The sequence below is a fragment of the Canis lupus genome, chromosome 3, assembly GCF_003254725.2.
Source record: "Canis lupus dingo isolate Sandy chromosome 3, ASM325472v2, whole genome shotgun sequence".
In the NCBI taxonomy this organism is placed as follows: Eukaryota; Metazoa; Chordata; class Mammalia; order Carnivora; family Canidae; genus Canis; species Canis lupus.
In genome coordinates, this window is record NC_064245.1 from 18,209,854 (window position 1) to 18,231,155 (window position 21,302).

Below are 21,302 nucleotides of genomic sequence, written 5' to 3' on the forward strand. Positions count from 1 at the left end.
AGGAGCAAAAAGTTCAAACAGGCTCCACCCCTAGTGCAAAGCCCAACATGGGATTCGATCTCATGTCCCTGAGATCATACATTAGCCAAAATCAAGAGTCAGATGCCTAAAGGACTGAGCCACTCAGGCGCTCCAGAAGATCTTTTAGAAAAAAGTTTTCATACTCTTAAATTCTCAGTCTTTTAAATTCAATTTTATTTTTATGTTAGTAAGCAGATATAAAATTCATAGAAAAAAGTACTGAAACTGAATGAATAAAGCTCAAAATACAAATCCTAATTTAGATAATGTCATTCTATTTTTCATATCAATCATAAGCACCTCTGTCAGCATTAGACAGAGCCACTTTGGTGCCAACTCTGGGGCTGGAAAGAACAGATTTTAAATTTATCCACAAACAGGCAATAGTCAAAACAGTTATCAATGAGCATGGAAACACCAGGAGATGTTCCAATAAATCCCAAGTTTCTCCAACCATCAGCACTTCTGCTTCGAAAAGTAATAGCAACCTTAGGTGCCCTTAGTAAACAAGACCAAGCACTCCTGGGACAATACTATAACTCTTTTATTTGCTTCCAGGTCCCTGACATGAGAAGCCCAAAATGACAGGTGGTTGTTCAGCAGAGCCCCCAGTGTGTCTCCTGGCAGACACCTCTGACCCAGGCAGAACCAGAACCAGCATGAGAGTGGGAAACACAAATTCTGGCAGGTGGCCACTGGCAGTGATGGAGATAAAGCCACTCTTACTTCTACGTCTTGCCTTCTGAACCCATGTAGTCCAGGTACTGAGAACACTGAACAAGTATCAGTCACTGGATAACATACTGGATCATGGGGGACAATACCCCCACCTTACAAGATGTGATCCCTGAGCTGGCAACTTAGCTGAGTCTTTCTTTTTTTTTTTTTTAAGATTTATCTATCTATTCATGAGAGACATGGAGAGAGAGGCAGAGACACAGGCAGAGGAAGAAGCAGGCTCCCCGCAGGGAGCTGATGCGGGGCTCGATCCTGGCACCCCAGGACCATGCCCTGAGCCAAAGGCAGACGCTCAACCACTGAGCCCCCCAAGGCGTCCCCTTAGCTGAGTCTTTAATATCCCAACCCATTATTGAAGCCAACTGCTTCCGAAGTGATGTGACACATAGTAAGGGCAGGGAATCTTAGGACTGTGTGCCTATTGTTACGCCTCCTTCACATAAAGGGAGTCCCTTTGAGTCAAGCTTCTGGGGGCACGCAGCAGGCATTATTTTAGCATTCAGATGATGGTCTAGCAGAACTACTAAGAACATAAACTCATCAGTTAAAGTAAGTGTTAATTCCAATAATAAGGAGTTTCTGTCCTCTCTGGAGTAAAAGCCTCACACTTAGTGCCTACTTCCATGCGCCTATTCACGTCACTCTCCCTAGAACCTCCTTGTCCCTAGTCTTGGTGATCTCAAGCCCCTGTCAGACCACTATGTCATTAGTACTGCAAATACGGATCTTCATAACTTCAGACCATTTCTCCATTCACAGAAGATGAATGGCTAAGTGGGCTGTTCATTGCTCTGCCCTCATCCTTCAGAGCATCTCCTGAACGGAGCATTAGAGTAGTGGTGGCCCACTTTTACAAGCAGCAACACATCAAGCCAGTGAGGCTTGTGTGAAGCAGGCTTGATTTTTCCTCCTCCATCAGTTAGTTACAGGTTCTAGGGCAAAGAGTTGACTTTTAAATATGTCCAGTATGAAATGTCTACTAAATATCCAAGAGATGTGTCAAGGGGGCAGCTAGAGAAATGAGTCTGGAACTTTGGAGAGAGGCCACAATTGACATAAATTTGAGATGTATCAATGTAAAATGTATTTAAGGTTACATACAAATGGTATGTAAATACATCATTATATAAATGCTATTGAAAGACTAGAGGGGATGACAAAAGAAGTAACTATAGATGGAAAGAAATGGACCAAGTATAATCAGCCATGCTATAACACTGGTTTTAAAATCATAAAATTGGGGGATCCTTGGGTGGCTCAGCGGTTTAGCCCCTGTCTTCGGCCCAGGGCATGATCCTGGAGTCCCCAGATCGAGTCCCACATCGGGCTCCCTGCATGGAGCCTGCTTCTCCCTCTGCCTGTGTCTCTGCCTCTTTCTCTCTCTCTGTCTCTTCTGAATAAAATCTTAAAAAATAAAATAAAATCATAAAATTGTTCCCATGCAATTGATATATCAGAGAGCATAATGTAGATAACCCATAATCCATAATCTGTCATGTGGATTCACATTTGCTTATGTGATTTCATCTTCAAGAAATGGTGAACACAGAAAACTGCAGCAACCTGAAACAAGCCACATGGGAACACAAACATACCTGAAACATCTACTAGCTACCTCAATCCAACACGTGTGTTGTTAGCCACACTTAATTGCATCTAATGTGACAACCTTCCCTTTGATGGCAGATAACCCTCTTCCCATGATTTCACAAGAATACACAATCTGCAATTCCTCTGACACATGCTTTTGCAAGGAAACTTAAGTTTTCTCTAGGTACACACCATATTTCTTGCAGTATTTAAGTATTAAACATCTATTGTGTAAAACTGTTTATTAGGTCCCTATCTTCCTTTTTTTTTTTTTTTCCTATCTTCCTTTTTCACATGCCACTGACCAAGTTTTTGAGTAGTGTTCTCCTAACCTATTTTTCCCTTAAGTTCTGTTTTCTTTATTTACTTTGGCATAGTGTAGGAATGTTTTTAGGAGCCCTTCTATCACATGATGGCAGAACTAACTGCTCTGAAGGTGGGGCCCTCCAACCCTGAGGCTGTAGAGAAGAGGAAGCAGTACAAAACCCAAGTCCTCGATCCTGGAGACCCGGGATCGAATCCCACATCGGGCTCCCGGTGCATGGAGCCTGCTTCTCCCTCTGCCTATGTCTCTGCCTCTCTTTCTCTCTCTGTGACTATCATAAATAAATAAAAATTTAAAAAAATAAAATAAAAACAAAACCCAAGTCCTCTGGAGGGTATTATGTTGAGTGAAGTAAGTCAGTCGGAGAAGGACAAACATTATATGTTCTCATTCATTTGGGGAATATAAATAATAGTGAAAGGGAATATAAGGGAAGGGAGAAGAAATGAGTGGGAAATATCAGAAAGGGAGACAGAACGTAAAGACTGCTAACTCTGGGAAACGAACTAGGGGTGGTAGAAGGGGAGGAGGGCGGGGGGTGGGAGTGAATGGGTGACGGGCACTGGGGGTTATTCTGTATGTTAGTAAATTGAACACCTATAAAAAATAAATTAAAAAAAAAACCCAAGTCCTCAATAAGCATCTAATTTAATTCCTACCTTCTACCTAGGCATCTACAGCAGCATATTCACCACAGCTGCTGGTACATGAACGTGTGATGGAAAGAGTACAGCTTTAAGTTGGGGCAAACAGTCCCAAGACACCTGGGTGGCTCAGTCGGTTAAGCGTCTGCTTTCAGCCCAGGTCTTGATCCTGGGTCCAGGGCTCAAGGCCCACGTCGGGCTCTCGGCTCAGCAGGGAGAACCTGCTGCTCCCCTCAGCCTGCCATTCCCCCTGCCTGTGCTAATAGTTAAATAAAATCTTAAAAAAAAAAAGAAAAGTCAAACAATCCTGAGCTTCTTTGTACTACCACTTATCACATGATTTCTTCTTAAAATGAAGATCATAATGTCTCATGGATTTTGGTGGAGATTCAACAAGTGTCTTGTATGGTACCTATAGTAATATATTAAGTACTGAACAATTGTTATATTTCTTCTCCTTAACAAATACACAGACACATACACAACTGCAAAAAATAATGCTACATTCCTTTTTTTTTATCAAGAAATACATATGCTTACATATTGAAAAATACAAATCCCCATCCATTTTGATTCCTATCACAATGCAAACACATTTGCTCCATTATACCACCCCAAATTTTTAACTAGAATGGACATTTTCAGTGAGTTCTGTTAATAAGCCATTAATCCCGATGTGTATATTTTCAACCTTTCCCTTTTTAGCAAGGGGCATGGCCAAAGACACCTTCAGGAATCTTTATGTCTCCTTACAACTTTTCACCAAGTCAATAATCATTATTACTATGTAGCACCCAAGACTAAGAAAGGAGCTTTTTATTTGCAGTAATCACACAGGAAAAGCTATTTAACCATGCTTTCATTTAGTAAAGCCCTAATCAAAATGTATTAGCTACTATTTTCAACTTAAAAAAAAGAAAAAGAAAAACAAAGACTGTCATATCAATACAACTGTATACAAATATATGCTATACATAAGTTTATTTATTTATTTTTTTTATTTATGATAGTCACACAGAGAGAGAGAGAGAGAGAGAGAGAGAGGCAGAGACATAAGCAGAGGGAGAAGCAGGCTCCATGCACCGGGAGCCCGACGTGGGATTCGATCCCGGGTCTCCAGGATCGCGCCCTGGGCCAAAGGCAGGCGCCAAACCGCTGCGCCACCCAGGGATCCCTATACATAAGTTTAATACAAAATTTAATGAATAACTTATTTAGTAAATTACAAACCACCAATAGGGAAAAAGCTTCAAATGCTTAAGGTCCATAGAAATCCACCTTTCATACTAAAAAATTTACAGAGAAATGACAGTGTCTGAAATTTGCTTTAAAAATTGGGGTCAGCCTGGGGGGCTCAGCGGTTTAGCACCACCTTGGGCCCAGGGCCTGGTCCTGAAGACCCGGGATCGAGTCCCACATCGGGCTCCCTGCACGGAGCCTGCTCCTTCCTCTGCCTGTGTCTCTGCCTCTCTCTCTCTCTCTCTCTCTCTCTCACTCTCTCTCATGAATAAATAAATAAAATCGTAAAAAAATAAATATAAATAAAAATAATTTCAGGGGATCCCTGGGAGGCTCAGCAGTTGAGTGTCTGCCTTCAGCCCAGGGCCTGATGCTGGAGTCCTGGGATCGAGTCCCTCATTGGGCTCCCTGCATGGAGCCTGCTTCTCCCTCTGCCTGCCTGTCTGTCTGTCTGTCTCTCTCTCTGTCTCTCATGAATAAATAAATAAATAAATCTTTAAAAATAAATAAATAAATAAAAATAGCTTTAGCCAAAATAAAGGAGAGAAAATCAGCAAAAGGCCAATAAATTTTGAAACTTAGATGGTGGGTCACTGCGGTTCATTATTCTATTTTCTCTGGTTTTATATAGAGATATATAAAATTTTCATTTTAAAAGATTTCTTACGGACACCGGGGTGGCTCAGGGGTTTAGCATCTGCCTTTGACTCAGGGCATGATCCCAGAGTCCTGGGATCCGGTCCCACATCCGGATTTCCACAAGAAGCCTGCCTCTCCCTCTACCTATGTCTCTGCCTCTCTCTGTGTGTCTCCCATGAATAAATAAATAAAATATTTTTTAAAAAAAATTCTAAATTCAGCTTTTTGAGTCCCATCCCATCTCCCCGCCAGAGATTCTGATTCAGAAATGGAGTGAATCCAAAAAGAAAAAAGAAAAGAAATGGAGTGAATCCCCAATCAGGAATGGTGCTCTGGAATATATATTAGATATTTCTGATTATTGTCATCACATGCAATACTTTGGGAAATACTGAACCAGATTATGGAATTATTAATACCAGAAGATAATTAAGACATAGAAAATAAAGTTAAAATATATTTTCTATTAAAATATACATCTAATTGCCTCTGGAATCATGATGAAAGCAAATGATCAGGCCAGTATATGAGAAGCATAATATCAAGAAAGAATCCTCAAAACCAATATCCAGTTTTTCACAAGGAACAATAGTAGCCACTACTGTTTTGAGTAAGAAATTTCCTCAATCTTCAGATCTGCAGAAGAGTAATTATAAAGGTTAACAATCAGAAAAGTTTTTGAAGCATATTTTCTCAGAAAAAAATAATGCACTGAGCCATAAATTGGCTTTCTGTGTTAGAAGAGAAGATGAAAGCTAATGCCTAATAATTACACAGCCAATTAATTTTTTATTTTGTTTCACACTTGGGTAAAAATCTGTGATACCAGATTATATCAATATCACACACATATCTAAAGGAATCTACTCACATAACATATGGCAAGCACTTAAAAAAACCACAGTCCAAGTTAAATAATACTTCATTTTTTACAAAGATCGTCTCAAAATGTCTCTAAATTTATTCATAAGCTGTGAGTTTAGAAGTATAAAATGCAATCCAAGTATTATTAAAAAAATGAGACTAGCAAGCTCTATGAATCACTAGGAAAGGCAATCTCATTACTTTATAATTATCTGATATACACAACTATAGGACATACAAAAATAGTGCTAAAATAAGGTGGAGAGAAAGTAACATTAAAGATTACACAGAATAACAAAACATGGGAGGAAAACAGGAGAATGTGGTTGCTATGCTACAGATCCAAAAAAACTCAGTCATCTGTTCAATATAGATACCACCTGGAATCCAGAGGACTATTGGCGCAGCCCCATCAGGGCTCTCAACTACATGCATTCTTTCAATTATAATTTATTAAGCAACCTGCTATTTAGTAAAATATGGTGTACCTGGTTAAGATGGAGCAAATTACAAAATAATGATCAACTCTCTCAATATGGCAAGTATAGACTATGTCATATTCTCATTATTTTAGATGTGATTATGCTTTCATTTTAATCTTTGTATTATTTTACTTCATGAATCTATGAAACTGTAAAAGCATAACATGACTCAGACAGAAGTCTTAAAGACTTCTTAGGGATCCCTGGATGGCGCAGCGGTTTAGCGCCTGCCTTTGGCCCAGGGCGTGATCCTGGAGACCCGGGATCGAATCCCACGTCAGGCTCCCGGTGCATGGAGCCTGCTTCTCCCTCTGCCTATGTCTCTGCCTCTCTCTCTCTCTCTCTCTCTCTCTATGACTCATAAAAAAAAAAAAAGACTTCTTAAAGATGTTTAAAACATCTCTTTTGCCTTCAGCATTTCCAAAGGGATAAGAAAAAAAATTAACTTTTCAATGTCACTGCAACAACACAATGAGAAGAATCTATGGAAGTGATAGTGGTTTTTATTTCTAAAAATCGATCAGATAACTAAAAAATTTAATCCCTCCAGACAATTCCAAGCCTAGCATAAACCAGCAATCCTCACATATTTCAGTTTCAGGACCCCTAAACACTCATAAAAATTACTAAAAACCCCATTTTTATGAAATCTGATGATATTTTGCTTATTTTGATGAAATCTGATTATATTTACTCTTTTACTAATGAAAATAGAAAAGAATTTAAATATTGGCAAATTAACTCATTTTAAAATAGCAATAATAAACTCATTACAGGGCAGCCCTGGTGGCTCAGCGGCTTAGCGCCACCTTCAGCCCAGGGTGGGATACTGGAGACCCAGGATTGAGTCCCACATCCGGCTCCCTGCATGGAGCCTGCTTCTCCCTCTGCCTGTGTCTCTGCTTCTCTCTCTGTGTCTCTCTTGCATAAATAAATAAAATCTAAAAACAAATAAATAAATAAATAAAAACTCATTACATGCTAACATAAGCAATGTATTTTATGTGAATAGCTATATATTCTTAAAAAAAACTAGTGACAAAGGAGCACTGTTTTACATTTCTGTAAATGTCTTTTAATGTCTAGCTTAATAGAAGACAAATTCTCATACCTCCTTTCACAATCAATTTCTCTGTTGCCACCTGTTATTTTGGTTGAAAGATATATAAAATATCCAGCTTCACAGAGATATATGTAACTGGAAAGGGAGTATTTAAATGGTCTTGGCAGATACTTATGGATATTCCTCCTCCACATTACACCTATTTGACAAATGGTAGTTTCTTCAAATTTAGTTGCAATATGAAATCAGACTCTAATACATTAAAATCCATTGGTCTACCTTGCACTTTGAATCACGATTTCAGTAAGCAATCAATAAATATTATTGATGATGATTATAGAAATATTTTATACTTCTCCTGTCTTCAAATCACACCAAGATGAAAGTAAATAAGAGTTCTATACTTATAGTCTTAATATTTTCAGGAATGAAAATGCTATAATACTACTGACAAATTCCAATGTTGGATCTTTGGACTCAACAGTACTCTCTTATATTAACTGTCTGTATTTTATTCCTTCCAATATATTCTATTTACCTCTATTTGGGCTTGGAGAATAACTAATCCTGTTTTCCTTTCCAGCAGTTCTAACAGTATAGGTATTGTGGCCTACAGAACAAAGTTCTCTCTTCTGCCATTAAAGTCTTACTGATTCTGTTCAAATTCCAAGATTTCTGAAAACAGCAAAGCTACATACCTATGTGGAGATAAACCAGAACCAACATAATCTATCGGAGGAACTTGTGAGACAAGAAAAAACTGAAAACTCACAATAATGGCCCATGAAGCCAGAGAAACATTCAAAAACTATTCCCCATTTTGGACAGGTTTTTAAAACTTCTGGGGTTTGTTTTTGTTTTTTCAGCCTGGTTGTTAAGGCAGCTAACTGAATCTAAATGTGTTTGTGGTTTGAACAATGAGCCTTTTCATGCCTTACTATTAAAATAGAAGTTCAATGAAGATTTATTGAGTACCTAATATGTTCCATTCTAGGTGCTGGAGATACAATAAATAAGACCTTATTACACTCAGAGTTCTTTTATCTCTTTGGTGGGAAGAGATGGCCGATAAATAAGTAAACTTTTAAATAATAAAAGAAATTTAAGAGTGTAATCAGTGCTACAGAAAAAGTAAAACTAGGTGAAGGGATGGAGAACAACCAGTTGGGAGAAGGGAATGGTGGATTACTTTAAAGAAGCAAGTCTTCACTGAAGAGATGTCTTTAAAACTGAGACTTGAATGACTGACTCTGAAAATCTGGACCAAGAGTGTTCCAAATAGAGAGGCTAGGAAGCCCTGATGCCCTGAGACTGGAACTAAAACCTGCAACTCTGACTGAAACATATTGACCAAAAAGGAGTCTGACCAACATGAGGACCAAGAGGAAGCCAGAGGCACAGGCAGGTGCCAGGTAGTAAACGGAATAAAAGGGAAGGTGATTTTATACGGTACCCTAATGGTGTCACAACCTGATGGAAGCCACCTGTCTTTTTAAAATAGAGATGATAATACTAAAAATATACGGTTAAAGATAAAGATCAGAAGTCACAAGACATAGGTTCAAATTCCAGTTCTTCCCACTGTATCTTAGGACAAAAAAAAAAAGTAAAATTAATATTTATTTAGTGCTAGTAACTGCCAGGCTTGAAAGAGGCATTTGATCCTGTCTTATTTAATTCAACTTGGGTTATTTTTTCAGGTCTCTAGGCCTCAGTTTCTAACCTTACTAAGTGGAGAGAATCATAACTAATATTTTTTGCAACTGTATTCTGGATTGTAAGGTATATAAAAAATTTAACATGTAAAATTCTTTAATGATTGAGTATTTATAAGTATTATTATTATAGATAAACATATTTCTTCTTTAAGTTATAGATTTTTATGACATTTGTCCTCCCTAGTGTAGGATATTCTTTTATTTCTGGTATAGAAAATGCCCATTATTTGAAGATCTCTATGATTATCACCAAACCAAAGAGCTAGGAAGGGCAAGAAGACATTTCAGAGACATAGCTCCCCAATTTGAGCAAAGGCAGGCCTATGAACAAGATACTTTTTTCACCCTCTACTGATTCATAATTTTCTTAATTGCTTCAATTTTCAAAAATGCCCTTCTAAATCTACGAGAATCAACTTGCTAAGGGAAAGACTCTTGTTCCTTGGCATCCTTTCACGGGCATGGAGCTGCTGTCACACTTAACACCTGTGAAGTGGTGTCAGGAGATCTCACATTACTGAATAAGAAACCAAGATGATTACGAATCTTTGAAAACCTGGAAAGAACTGATAAAGACAGTAAAACAGTCTAATGAATGAAGCTGGCCAAGAAGGGTGATAAGAAAGGCATTACACCCAACATGGAAGAATGTTACAACTACTTAAGTACATTTCACATGTGAAAAAAAAAAAACCCTCAAAAAATCACATTTTAATAGTTTCAATTACTATTATTCATAGAAGCTTTCAATATATATTATTTCATTTATGTATACAGTATCCAAAAAGTAGCCAAAGTAAATGACATTTTGTGAAATGCATTAACTTTAAAGATAACTGCCAAAGTTTCATTTGCTATCTTGTTATCATTTCTATGCTGATTAAGCCTTTGATTCAAACCGTGAACTTGTAAGAGCAAGGACTTTATAATTTACTTTTGCAACCACTGACTCTAGCATACTTCTGGGCTTAGAGTAGATACTTAAGCATGTTTACCAAGAAACAGAAAGACCACTCCCAAACAATTCCACCTACAATGAATTTTTTTTTTTTTTTTACAATGAATTTTTTAACTCCAAAATTCCCCAAGCTCATTATTTACCTCTGGTATACAAGTTCCTGTGAAACCAAACAAGCCATTGGCATTGTCACTTTTTTGTATTATTAATCTTGCTGTAGTATTCTCTTCAGAAATGCGAGCTCCTCCATACACAGAGACTAGTTTAAGAATGAATAATTCTTCTCCTTCTTCTTCATTATCATCTCTTGCAGAAATAATGAATGATTTGTTAGTTTCTCCCTGTCTGAACTCCAGATATCCAGAAACAGGGTGTAAATCACTCTTTGCTGGCATAGCATGAAGTTCATAAATTTCTTCCAAGGTCAGTTTCCGCTCATAGGACCTCACATCCTGCATCAAGCCTGTAAATCTGTCATTGCCATTCATTCCTGCCCCAATTCTCAGTGTTCCAGGACCTGAAATTAGAAATGGGTCTAAATGCTACAATATCCACAAGTATCCTGTCCCACATTAGAAGTGCGATTCAAAAGAGTGGTGCAATTTTGTTGAGTTTTTATTAGATAAGTAAAACATACAATAAGAATACAATCAAATAAAAGTTATTTTCTGTTATGATGAAAAATGAATTAGTAATTGCTAGGATTTAAGATATTTTGCACTAAAGGATATATTGTACATGTGTATATATATGTGTGTATATGTATACAGGTATATATGAGTGTATATTTAAATAGACATTTCTTCCAGGAAATTTAAAATTTTCCTTGTGCATCTAAAAATGGGGTGATTCAATTCGGTCACAATTTTTTAGACTTTTGTACTACTATTCTTCAAGAACTTCAAGGCTTGATCTGTTAGAAATGCATCTTGAGTTAAATAAAGCTATGAGAATTTAACAAAAGTTTTAGTGGACCAAATATAACTCCTTACCCAAACAAGTAATGCAATAGATGTAGAAAAAGTAGTATTCCTTCCCAGGAAAAATATCATAGGCAAGTCTTAGAGATTTTTTTCATGGTAATCACAACATGCAGCCCAATTACATTACTCTATATCAATAACAACTCTTTTTGAAAATTCACCAGTTCTTATTTCTTTACTTATTCCCTCTCCAACAACTCAAATAACACATTTATATAAGTTGATCACCTGGCAGCTTTGAGGAAAAAATACAAGTAATATTTTTTATCAAAATCATCAACCAAGGCAGTTTTTACAAGTCACTATCCAGGTAGCTATTTTACAGTAGTCACAAGTATCCTCACATTATTATCACAATGGTCCCCACACATTCTCAGTGGTTCTAAGCTATTTTAGTAATAAGAGGAAAATATCTACAACAGGCAAAAATATGGATAAACATTATCAACAACACTGGGCAAAATAAGCCAGGCACTCAAGTATACACAATGTTCAATTCCATTTACACAAAGTAAAAAACAGGAGAAGCTCATCTTATGCTCTTAGAAATGGCAATAATAGGTGGGCACGGTGGTGAGTCAGTGACTGGAGAAGAGCCTAGGGGCTTCTGGAATGCTGTTTCATGATCTGGCGGCTAGCTCCACAGGTGCTAAGACTAATGAATTTAAAGTTTTAAAAATTGATCTACCTGCACACGTATGATATGTATACTTTTATGTATTTTATAATACATAGCATATATTACATTTCATTAATAAATTTTAAATATACTTAAAATTTTTTCTTTCCAAGTTACAAATTACAAAAACAATCTAAGTTCCTTACAGTAAGCTAAATAGAGAAAAGAAACCGCCAGCTCTCACTTTCCCCAATCTTTCCCCCTTTCATTCTACCAACGTGTCATCACCAAATGAATCAATGTATTCACACAATCAAAAGGTGATTAATTTAATGCTAGAGAGTGCTATACGCATAATACTTATAGTTGGAATCAGTAGTGTGTGAATGTTATTTCCTTTTGCCCATCTTTTTTTCTACTAGGAACAAAAAATACAACCAGATATCCAGTGAAGGAGGTTCAGAAGGAAAAGATTGTTAAGTTATAATTATATATTCTGTTCTAACTTCTTACTAAACAAAAAATAATCACATCATAGGATGGAGGGGCTGGGAAGGAAGTGGTGATTATAATGGAGATAACCAATATTTATGCTTAAATATGCACAAAAATATATTTCTCAAAGAAACAGCATGGAATCCAGCTTAAAGACAACAAAGATTATTTCTTCAAAGCTCTCCACAGATTTCACCAGTTTACCTACTGGTACCCCTGTAATTGCTGGACTTTTAAAAGTAAGTTTTCTTTTTTGATTCCTCTTTCACCTTATGCCCACCACCTTTCGCTTCCAACAAAACCTCCCAAGCAGCAGTTCCCCAAATACAACATGCTCTTTCACATTTCTATATCTCTGCTCTTTTTCCTATCATGCCCCCCATCCCTCCTGCTACCAATGGAAGGATAAATATTCCTCCTTCATAATCTTTTTCTTTCTTCCTACAACACACTGAAGTGATCTCTTTAAATATCTCCCTTCCAGAACCTATTTTTGGCCAAGGGGAAAGGCTGCCTATTCATTTCTGCAACACTCAGTACGGAACTTATGGTCTTGGTAGGTATAAGTTTTATTTTAAGGAATGAAACCAATACCTAAGCAGATTTTTAAGACCTATTAGCTCTTTTTAAGAAATCAAAATTCTTAAAAATTCAAAATTCAGTATTCTTGCTATAAAGATGACACTCACCATCAGTAATGGCTTCTCCTTTCAGACTCTTGATTCCTCTGGGCATTGCATTTCCATCAAGGTAGAATTCAATTATACCATCATCCAGGATAATTAGAAGATGAAGCCAAACATTTTCTTCTAAATACTTCAAGACTGTTGTCTTGGCAATATATGTAGCATTGGAACCCAAAGTTTTGTAATGAAGAGAAAGTGTCACATGAGATTCATTTGTTTGAATTTTTACCCCATAGTAGATGCTTCCATTACCATCATCCTTTGCTATAACAAATCCATTTGTGTTGGCATTGGGCATTACCCAAGCTGAAAATGTAAAGTTGGCAATTGAGTTGTTCCTGGAAGGATGGTATTTTGGACTAACAGTTCCAAATGCACCCTCTAGTCCACTGAAGTACAAAGCATCTGTTCCACTGTGGTGACGCCGCATGTGTGGTTGTAAATGCACAGTGCTGGGGAAAATCCCAACCAGCAAAAAATCTATCATTGGAGGCAAACCATCAGTGAACTCACTGGACAGTATTTCCCAGCCTACTCGTACATCACCAAACACACCCTGCTGCCTCAAAATGGTAAAGTTGGTAATATAAGACATATCATCTTCTGAGAGCACATCTTCTGCAACTTCTCTCTCTAAGCACTCTGGATCCAAGATGAAAATTCCAAAGGGATCATCATTGAATGGAATCATTACTGTCACCTGGAGGTTGGTTCCTGCTAGTTGGCCCCCAGGACCTGGGGATCCACCTGTAATAAGATGATTTATAATAAATAAGAAATCAGAATTTAAAGTCCTTTATAGTATAAGGTGAAGACAAAAGGAACTTGACTAGCAAACTTCTGGTAAAATAATATATTGATCGATCAATGAACACCTGTGTCCCCATATGGTTTTCATCATGTTTTCAGGGGTATTTTGGCTCAGAATAATTTCATTATTGACCAAGTAAGCCCTAAAAGAGAATATTAACTAGAGAGTTTTAATTCCTGTGCTTAAAACTAAAAGTTATGGGAAAATTGATTGTTTAAATTGTTTAAATGGCACAAAGAGCAAGCTTTAAGCTATCATGACTCTGTACCTCATAACTTCCATTAATATTTCATTGAAGATATTCTACTTGGTGTGGAAAAAATCTAGTTACAAGTTTGAGGATGAATGTAAAGTCTCCATCCATAAAACTTAGCCAAACTAAGACTACAAAATGGATGTTTAAAATAACACTTCTACCAAAAAGGGTGTTTTGACATTTAAAGTTAGAAAATCAAGATGCACTTACTTCTTCATTAATCGCATTTTCTATACAGCTCTAATTATTTATTTTTTAAAACATTAAATTTCAGTAGTGAAATAAAAAACATGGAAAAACATAGCACCTGATATGTTTATAAGCTTTAGAATATAAAATTCATTGAATTCAGGAATTTTATCTGGAAAAGCATGGAGAATTATTGGTTTGGCTTCTTCTCCATCCATAAAGTTAACAATCCCTGAAGTTTCATAGAACTCTTGTCCAGGCTGCAAAGCAGAATCATTCTGAAACAGCTGCCAAGCCACAGAAACATTGCCAAAGTGTCCTCGATGCCTCAAAATCCTATATAACAAATTAAAGAAAATTAATTTTTATGAAAAATTTGTAAGTAGTGAATTTTACCCTAATGATAGCTTTCTGTGTTATCTCAGAAATATTTATGGTCTGTAATAAAAACCAGCCAGCCAGTCCTTGATGAGTAACCATGATGAATCTCATAGTAAGAGAATGAGGCAGAACTTTAAATAACAAAGAGAAGCAGTCTTAAAAGTCATAGACTTCAAAGTGCAAACTGAAGGGTAAATTTCAAAACCAATTGAAAAATATTGAGATGAGAGCCGGCATAAGTTCTTCAAAAGCAAAGGACAGGGTGAGGGTAGTCACGTATCATTAGAAAGAAGAGTTACAGAAGACCTCAGATAACTCAAGTCTTTCCGTCCTGAAAGATGACAGAATTTGGGGTGAAAAGGGCAGGAATGATAATTTCTGTTTACCAGCTAAAGTGGTTTTTTTCTTTTTAAACAAAGGGCAACAGCATAAACAAAGCTGACCATTCATTCAGACTACCAACTCTGAAATTATCCAATTCTTAACCAACTTTAAATTTTTGAAATATTGTCAATATTTCAAATTTATGCATACTTAAAGGTCTTATGTTACTCAATTTTGAATTTACCTTATCCAAATTTGCTTACCAAAATGCATTAGTCTTTCCTTCTTCTACTGCTTTGTCTATGGGCTCCAAAGAAAAAATGCCATTTGGGTCATCATTAGCTTCAATTATCACTGTAGCTATTCCGTATTGATATACTACTGTATCACCTATATTAAAAAATAAAAATAACAAAGATGTGGTTAACTTGTTGGTAAATTCATATTTTTAAATTATGAAAAAGTTTATAATGAAGTTCAAATTTCAGCAAGCATTTTCTCACTAAAGGTCATAAATAAAAAAGAGATGCCTGAATAAGTTTAATGTGACTGTCTTTGTGGAAATATTTAATTCCAGGAGACGTACTTCATTGAAAAAGACCCATGAATCTTTTCTTAGCAATAGGAATATTACTTCAAAGTTTAATAAATCAAAAACATAGCTTTATGTCATTTCAAATTTTTGTGGAAGATTCTTTTATTTAATAAAAATAATGAAAGGATTATCCCATAACATAAAAATACTCCTGTTCATATTAATTGGAATGAAAGGCTTGAGAATTTCCCTTTAAATCTAGGTAGCAAAAAAAAAAAAAAAAAAAAAAAAAATCTAGGTAGCAGTATGATCTGGTCATACACAGAACAAAGCAATCTTTATGATGCTGAACTTGCCTCCTCTACCCAAATTCCAGCCACAGTATGTCAGTACTGTTACTACCAGGACGTTAGGTCTCTTTTCATCACTTCCCTGAGATCCAAAGCTCTTTCTCTTTGCTCCTGCTGTTCCCTATGCAAGCAAAAGTCCTCATCTCTATTCAACACTTGTTGGCTTTCAGGAGCAGCTCAAGCAACACATATTCCAGGAATTCTTCTTGAATTCCAAAGTTAAGGTAAGAACATCTCCACTGTGTTCCCACAGCACTTCCTATTTTGTCATTCTATCATAACAATTATTGTATTTAGTACACACGCACACATAATTTTACTGTGAATTCTTGAATAGATGCTTGTTAAAAAATTTTATGTTCTAGCAGAGTAGAGCTCCATAATTTGTACACAAAAGTTACTTTTCAAAAAGATATTTATTTATTTGAGAGATGGAGAGAGAGACAGGGACAGAAAGGGCATGAGCAAGGGGAGGGACAAAGGGAGAAGCAGACACACACACACACACACCCCCCTAAGCAGGGAGCCTGATGCAGGACTCCATCCCAGGACACTCAGATCATGTGACCTGAGCTGAAGGCAGATGCTTAAGCGACTGAGCTATCCAGGAACCCTCACAAAAGTTATTTATGAATGTTAGCTGAACTGAAAGAAATAAAACTTTCAAAATTAGATAAGGGAAACACTTAAAACTAAAATTATAGAATCATAAATTATATGTAGCAACCCAACATATTAAAAATAAATTATATAAATATACAACTGTACTGACTTACTTGATAAGTAGCCAATGAAAAGAGAAAAATACACAAAAAGTGACCGTAAATCATTGTATAGAAAAGGCTAGCAATATAGAGTGATAAAAAAAACTGTATTATAAAATCTAAGAAAAATTAAAATAATGAAATCTCACTTTGTCAGGGTTCTGCTATCATGTGCATTTGTCATGCACCATATCAGAGGTGGTACGAAAAACTCATTCTGTCTCTCCACAGGGAGAACTAACAATATTTAACAAGGGCTCTGAGAATGGCCATATCCTCTGACCCAATAATTAAATCTCTGGATATATATTGTGAAGAGTAAACATCAGGCACAAATATACACTGCCAGCATGACGTCACATTGGAGATGCCACCTCCAGCCCTCCCACCATTGATCCTCTCAGACCCTCAATGTTTTGATGTCATGAAAGAGGAGAGAAAAGTGGAAGAGAAAGAACTAGGAAGGGATGTAAAAGCACAAATTATGTCATTCAAGTCTTCATAGCTGACGTCATTAGATCCTCAGTTGTCACCACGTGGAAAAACACTGGAGACAAATGCAGTGGCAGTGTACTTCAGGCTAGTCATCCAGTGACACCTTTCTCTTCTAATAACAAATATATATTTCCCCAATGATACATTTTATAAAATAAATTCCAATCCTCTCCTTGCACAGTCATTTTCCATTATCTTTATAAGAGGTTTGGGATGTTCTGATCCACTATTTTAATCACAGTGACATTTTTTTCCTGATAACAGTTAAAGCCCAGTGACATTCTGGGCTTAAAGGGATGCTTAGGATACAATAATTTTGCCCAGAAAGACACCAAAGTAATAAATGGAATCAAGAACTTATTCCTAAAAAAAAAAAAAAAAAAGAACTTATTCCTACAGCAAACTGTATTAAGATCTGGCATTTCTTTATCCACTTTCTATATATGATAACAAAACTTTCTGTTTTCCATTTTTACATCACTAAAGTTATTTTTACCTGTAGCAATTTATTTCATTTAAATTCTAGGACAAAAAATTTAATTAATTAATTAATTAATTAATTCTAGGACAATGATTGAATTCGTCAAAATGTTAGTTCATCTACATAAGGCCTAACTGTGGTTTTTCTGCAAATACAAAACTTCTTTTGTGGCCAGCATTCTACAAGGTTAAAATTTTCCTCATAAGATGACAGTTTCTATTTTTTACTTTTTTGATTTTTATACTAAGCTGTGTGAAAATGAGAAAAGAAAAACAGGAAATAGGAAGAGAGACACAACTGACAAGAGATAAAGACAAGGAAAATGGTAGAGAATTACAGCACAAACACAAATTAAATAATCTCTTTCTTTTCTTCTTTCTGAACATTTCAATCCAAAAGGTACAAGGTAAAAAAAAAAAAAGAAAAAAAAAAAAAAAGGTACAAGGTAAAGCACAAGCCAGGCATTCATACAAACGGTGGATTATTGTGGCATAACAGTGACCTAGCATAAGGTGGGAGAAAGAGGGCACCTCCACTCGAGGAAACCTTAGTGTTGGATGTTGGACTCTGAGCAGAGGGCAAAGGCATCCATCCACGTGGCGGTGGGAAGATTCTAGAGCAGTAAGCTAGAACCCTAGGGGGATAAGAAAGGCAACCTCACTGTGGCAGGAGGGTAAAAGAAGCAATGGGAAAGTGGATATGGGGGAATTGATCAAAGAAGTAAATAAATGAAAAATAAAGGGGGCTGAATTTCATACTGTCAGAGAAGGAAGGGACAAATATTGAAAGAAAGCTAGAGCAAACCCTAGGCACAGATGGAAATGCTGTTGTGAAGTAATGGTTTTCAATACACACAGTTGGACATAAAACTGCAGATGTAAACATGCACATGTATATATATGGAAATACATGCATAAAAATATTCCCACTCTGTCACCCTAAAGGCCCAGGAGGAGCATAAGCTCAGCAACAATCAGCCCAGCGAGCACCAGATTCTGGTTTCTAAATAACATTCTTCACTAACAGGAACCAGTGCTTCTTGGAAAAATGACTAATTGCAGGGTTGTGACAAGAAAAGTATGAGTTTGGAACAGCTTGCTGTGCCAGGAAGTAAGAAAATGCTCACAGGATAATAGGGACGTGTCAAAAACACAAAGAAGTCATCTCAGACAGGCTACCACTAGCCAAATCTGGGAAAATTTGACCACCAAAACAAACAGTGATAGTGAAATATAACCCGCTGCATTAAATAGAAATTCTGAGTCCACACTGATAAAGGGTGAAAGTTTGATGAGTTATAGGATTTTTACATAAAGTATCTCCCCCACAAAATATTTATTAGTTTAAAAAAGAAAAAGAAAAAAAATACAGTAGAGAAGCCTGGCAGTCACCATCTATATTGTGGTCAAATTAAACACTGCAATAAAGGGACAAAACGAAATCATGTGTCAACTGAAGAGATGGTAAGAACAGAGAATCGCTTCTCTGGAATTTGCATCAACAATACAAAACCTGAGACTATTAATAATGGGGGAATATCAAACAGGCCCAAAATGGGTGATGTTCAAAAAAATAGCCTGCAATTTCCATATTATAAAGATCATAAGGAAAGACTGAGGAACTACTCCAACTGAAGAGATTAAAGAGTCATCACAACTAAATTCAAAGCATAATTTTGCTAGAAAGGACATGATTGGGACAATTGGAGAAATCTGAATGGGATCTGAGCCAATGACCATATTAAAGTTAACTTCCTGATATTAATGATTATGCTGTGGTTATGTGAGAGAATGTCTTTGTAGAAAAATGCACTAATGTATTCAGAGGTGATGGGATATTGTGTCTTCAATTTACTCTCAAAAGGTTCAGAAAAAAATAGTTCTTTGTACACTTAAAAGAATAAATATAAAAACAAGCTACAGCGCCTCCAATTTACTAAAAGTCGGGTCAAAGTATTCTCAGGACCCAAATACTGAGGTCCAAACATCGTGCTTCATTTATAGTACGGACAAAAAGAAAGAGTCTGTCTTTTTCCCCCTTGCAAATTATCATACATTAGGGCTGTGGCTCCAGAGAATTATCAAACAGCCCGTTGCATTCAGCCTTAAACAGAATGCAGCTTCCCAGACAGTAAGCCCCGCACCATGCTCGAAGGGCACAGGCTTACACAATACTGATGCCCTAGGCCCTTGGGTTACTAAACAAGGCTCGGGGTAGCTTTAGCTAGAAGATTCCTATTCTTTATATAATATCATACTCTTCTCCATGCTCCATTGTGAAAAAAGATTTCAAATAATGCCACAGAGTGTACCAGGTACATGAAGATTCAACACATATATTCTTCACTCTCCCTCAAGAACACATTCTGCTCTTGAACAGTCACAGATGACAGTTACATACTTAATAAAAAAAAAAGCACTGAAAGAATAAATCTGCCATAAAAATATCATTTATTTACCTGTTGAATTAAAGAGGATTATATAAAAGGGCTCATCCGTTTCTGGAATATTATCTTCATTAATGAATACAGATATCCTCTGCTTTCTACTTCCAACCGCAAAAACAAGGGCTTCTCCTTTTTCAATGGGAACAAAGTCTCCATCCCTTGCGGTTGCCTTCCCATCCATGGTAGCATATTGGACAGTGCAGGCAACATCAACAGATCCATTTCTGAGAACTGTAAAGTTGGCAGTCTCACCTTCCTGAACTCTCACCACACGAGGTTCTGAAATATTGATGAAGAAGGAACATGTGAGCTTTTCCGATTCTATCTACATATTTTCCTATCACTTGATGTTTCTCCCTGCCCACACAAGAAATATTCTCCATTGTGTCTTTGCTTAAAGATTGAGCTCTGGTGCCAAATCCTCCATGAAGCCTCCTCTGATTACTTCTAGTCAATCACTCTCCCCTTGCCTTAATTCCTACAAAATCCATGGTCTTCAACTCCTAATTTGTCAGCAAATTAGGTGCTATCTGAAATCCTTGGCCTACTGTTTCATATGCCTCATTTCCAAATTTAGACTGTAACTTCCTTGAGAATAAGCCCAGGTACCTTATATTTTATTTTTGCCACAGCAGTTAGCAGAAGGCTGAATACGGGACTAGTTCATTATGTACATGTTAACTGAAGGTTAAGAATATGAATCCATAAAATTCAAGAGCTCTAAAAGATTCCTACAATTGTAAAAATGGCTTACAAAAAGGGCTTAATAAAGAATTAGACACCAGGGCACCTGGGTGGCTCAGTCAGCTAAGCATCTGCCCTCAACCCAGGGTTCTGGAGCTGAGCACCGTGTTGGGCTCCCTGCTCATTGGAGAGCCTACTTCTCCCTCTCTCTCTCTGCTGTTCCCCATTTGTGCACACTCACTCCCTCTGTCAAATAAATGGATAAATAAAATCTTTTTTTAAAAAAAAAAGAATTAGGTACCAATTAAGCTCACAAAGAAAACCAAAATAAATCACCTACAGAGACCTAACCAATGGTCACCAGGCGGTAGGGTAGTGGATGAAATAGGTGATGGGGATTAGGAGTGCACTTGTGATGAGCAACAGGTATTGTATGGAAGTACCCAAACAGTATATTATACACCTAAAACTAATAAAACACTTCATGTTAACTATACTGGAATTAAAAGAAAAACTAAGAAA

General features: G+C 36.7%; 1 protein-coding gene across 1 annotated transcript in view; it reads right to left on the bottom strand.

Moving 5' to 3' along the window:
* Nucleotides 1-21,302, bottom strand: part of ADGRV1 (adhesion G protein-coupled receptor V1) — a 517,368-nt gene that overhangs the window by 432,225 nt on the left and 63,841 nt on the right. The window contains exons 17-21 of the mRNA XM_025438360.3: nt 20,109-20,375; nt 15,289-15,415; nt 14,439-14,656; nt 13,068-13,811; nt 10,425-10,798 (exon numbers count right to left, since the gene is read on the bottom strand). Of these exons, the coding sequence (XP_025294145.3) occupies nt 10,425-10,798; nt 13,068-13,811; nt 14,439-14,656; nt 15,289-15,415; nt 20,109-20,375 (1,730 nt within the window). The remainder of the gene's footprint in view (nt 1-10,424; nt 10,799-13,067; nt 13,812-14,438; nt 14,657-15,288; nt 15,416-20,108; nt 20,376-21,302) is intronic.